Consider the following 4,036-nt stretch of genomic DNA (forward strand, 5'->3'; position numbering starts at 1 on the left):
TCTATCATGTACCCACCCATTTTATATAGAAACTTAGGTGCCCACAGAAACGATCATACGGAAATAGAAACTTACAAGTGACTAACAGAAGAAAACAACAACATTTTGTATTTGCATGCGAAAAGCAACTTTTAACATGCAAACATCTTTTCAATTCCACCCATTTCTTAGAAAAATCATTTTCCTTTAAACGAAATTTCAAATTTCAATCAATATTTTGTTTAGCATGAAATTGTTGGAAGAAAGATCCATTCTCCACCACAAGTACAACAGTATCAAAATCAAAAGAAAGCAGAAAAAATGTGCAACTACGACACAAATATTTGCATGATTTCCTTTTGGTATATTCATGGATTCTTGCCAATCAATTATGCACAAATGAAAAAACTGCTCTCAATAAAATGATTGTTGGAGGGTACATTAATCTAGATTGAAACAAATAAGAACGAAAATCCAACCAAACACATAGAAAACATAATTTTTTACATAAACAATTCCTGCAGGAAAAAATCACGGCACAAGGCGTCAATTAATCTACTATCTAGAGAAGATGGGAAGGATGGAGAAAACTTACAATCAAAACCCTAGATCTCTATCTTTTGGAGGCTCTCAAAAAATATCATTGTATAAGGAAAATGTCTAAAATACTCCTCCAAAGGTCAACTAACACTTGAGCTTTAATAGCATGTGAAACATGGTCATAAGAGCTCAAAAAATTTAATAAACCCAATAGTAATATTTGTGTCATAATTTAAACAATGACGGCTCTCTCCCTCATGGAACCATATATATTATTCTAAATGACCTTTGATTTACATAAAAATCAATGTGGAATTAGGAAATTGACCCCAAACAAGGATCGTTGCCCACGTGGCCCCTATCAACTCAACACTAAACTCGTCCCAAGAAAGCACTGGTTGGATCGACAGTTGGATCGACAGTACACCTTTGATGACCATGCTCTATGCACCCCGATAGAAACCAAATGTTAAGATTGGGTCCTTTCTTTTCATTATCTTTTTTTTCCTTTTTCCTTTCAAAATTCAGGAACCCATATGCCTGGATTTCGCCTACTCCAACAGCACAAGTACAACACAATAAAAGATGAGAAGAATCAAAATCCAAGTTCAACCAAAAAGGAAGAAACTGACTTCTTCAAGAATCTGAGAGTATGCAATCTAAAATTCAAAGAATCAATGAAAATAAAACCAAAAAACAAATAAACCCAAGAACAGATAAAGATCAAATATCAGATATTTTATTTTATTTTTTAAAACACATTCATAAATATCGTTTGGCAAACAGAGCATTTTATAACAAAAAGTAAAGACCTTGCATTGGGTTTCTTTCCCCCTTTTTTTTACTAAATATTTCTTCTCCTTCTACTCTTTCAATTCAAAATTCAAGAATTCCAACATGGCCAATCCGTTCAAATAGAAGAATCAGGCATGGGCAGCAGAAGACGAATGCACCACCTTGTTCTGCCTCCCCACAAGCCACAACAAAGTTCTTCTCCCAAACGAGGGCGGATTTGCCAAAGATTCCAGCCCATTACAGCTTCCACCTCCAAAATTCAATCCCAATTCCCCTCTCCCTCTGCCCAACCACCCAACATCGATTTCCGAAACTGTCCTCCTACCACCAATCCGCTTTAGCTTCATCTCATCAGCTGCTGCCCGTTGCAGAGGCAGTCGGAACGAAAAGGCTCGCCTTGAAGAATCCTCGACAAATGACTTATCCTTCTTCGACCGAAGCCATATCTTCGAAATTGAAAAGCTCTCTCCTTTCCCCTTCCCAATATCAGTTGCATTAGCACTAACACTACAATCTCCATGAATCTCAACTCCCTTACCAGCATTGAAGCCTTCAAACACATCCCTACTTGAAAGGCAATCGCATTCCGACATGGCAGCCCGATGGCCTGGTGTCAACGGCAGAGAAGGCTTCTTACTATGTTTCCTCACAGGCGATCGTATTGCCACTTGCAATACAGAGCTCTCATCCAACACATACTCAAAAGACCCCATTGAAAAACACCTCCTTCCATCCAAATTACAATTGCTACTGTTACTACATTCACCTCCCTCAACAGCAACATCGGCATTCCGAAATTTCCCGAGCTTAACCGGCATGAATCTTGCCTCCTCTTCCGTCTTTCCACCAACATCGCCATCTCCCAAAAAACTCAATTGGGTGCCCTCATTCGGGCTTTCTCTGCCCACATCTATACCCGAACCAATCTCTCTCGAGCTCTCACAGCCTGCCGACTCAAGAACAGGAACGACGGTGGAGTAGTTGCTGCTGCGGCCACTCGAAGAGAATTCAGGCAGCAAGCTGACTCGACAGAGCGGGCATGTCGAGTGCGATAGAAGCCATGTATCGATGCAAACGAGATGGAATGCATGGCTGCATTTGGGGAGCAATCGGAGCTTGTCGTCTGCCTTGAATTCACACAAACAGATAGCACAATCAAATGGGTTTTTCAATCTTATGATGGCTTTGTAGAGGAAAACAGGAAGAGAGTCTAGGAATGACTGATCTACCCCTGCATCATGGAGTTCGAATAGCTGCTGTAGCTGCCCTTGGCGTGCAGTGGCATTGAAAAAATCATCTGGGTCTCTGTCAGAAGGCCTGTAGAAGAATCTCACAAGAAGATGGAGAAGTCCAGAGATGAAGAAGATGACTGCTAGGACTACTACAATGAGGAGAATGCTTGGACTGATATCGTTTTCTGATGGATTGGAGTTGTTTGGTGGGATTAGAGATGGGAAAGGAGAAAGATTATACTCTGATTTGGTTTGGAAAATAACCCAATTCATGGTTGTTGTTTTTTTTTTTTTTAATAGGGAGAAATCACAAGGAGTTTGGATTTCGATGGGATTTAGGTGCTGTCCAAACGCACATCTGAAAGAAAACAAACAAAACATGAAGAGAGAGAAGCCAAAGAAGATTTTATGATCGTTTACCACCATCTAAAAATGGTGGTTACTCTTAACCTTACACGTGGCAAGTGTGTGGAAATCCAAACCGTCCAAATTTCTGAACGGATTGTGGACGGAGCATAACCCAAAAGTTAGACTGGAATTTATGTTTGGAATTTGGATGACTCACTGCTTTGTTCTTAACCGTCCATTGTCGTCCATCAATTAGATGGTTTGGATTTCTTGGTCTGTGTGATTTTGTAGCTATGATCCATCTACAATGTGCCTCACATTTTGGATGGTCTGGATCATAGAGAGAGAGAGAGAGAGAGAGAGAGAGATCGATCTAAGATGGTGGGAATTGGATGAATACGGTTGAAAACTTCTTCGGATGAATGTAGGCTCTTACCAAGTTGATGTTTGTGTTTACTTACGTGACCCCACGAAGAGTTTAGATGGCAAATAAACCTCAGGTTCAACCCTAATAAGGTTTCAATGGTAGTTGTTTAATCTCTATTATTTTTTGTGGTGTTGTCCACTTAAATTTTGGATGTGCTTCATTTTTGAGCTCATGCTCTAGACTAATCTTTCAAAATTAATGGACGGCATAGATTTGAAACATAAATCATTTTAAGAAAAATAAGTTCCATGCGTTAAAAGCTACGTTGTGTAGGTAGAGAGAAATCCCGCGTATCTTGTCAGTGATGACGTGTATCAACTAGAGCATTTAATTTTCCTGCACCTTCACCTTCAACAAAGAAGATCCTCACTCTAGTCAAAATCCATAGGCCTATCAGCTGGAGCATATCATGTGAGGACCTAAGCCTAGGAAGCCTTGACAAATCCACTCCGTACATCTGTTTTGAAAGATCACAATATGATATAATTCTAAAAATTAGACAAATTCAAAACTAAAGTAGGCCACACCAATAAAATAATGGAAGTAAAAATGTCCACCGTTGAAACCTTTTTAAACATGTGACTATATGTTTATATGCCATCCAAATCATTCATAGGGTTATTACCTCTCACTAAACTAGAGGAATAAATATCATTCATCCCAGGCGTCTACTGTAGTGTTTCAAGGCCGTTGGATATAGCTAACATCTTTGTGG

General features: G+C 39.4%; 1 protein-coding gene across 1 annotated transcript; it reads right to left on the bottom strand.

Moving 5' to 3' along the window:
• Nucleotides 1-1,236: 1,236 nt before the first annotated feature.
• LOC131256867 (RING-H2 finger protein ATL13-like) lies at nt 1,237-2,910 on the bottom strand. The gene has a single exon (XM_058257923.1). The coding sequence runs from the start codon at nt 2,817-2,819 to the stop codon at nt 1,443-1,445; it is 1,377 nt and encodes a 458-aa protein (XP_058113906.1). The 5' UTR covers nt 2,820-2,910; the 3' UTR covers nt 1,237-1,442.
• Nucleotides 2,911-4,036: the final 1,126 nt, after the last annotated feature.

The sequence above is a fragment of the Magnolia sinica genome, chromosome 9, assembly GCF_029962835.1.
Source record: "Magnolia sinica isolate HGM2019 chromosome 9, MsV1, whole genome shotgun sequence".
In the NCBI taxonomy this organism is placed as follows: Eukaryota; Viridiplantae; Streptophyta; class Magnoliopsida; order Magnoliales; family Magnoliaceae; genus Magnolia; species Magnolia sinica.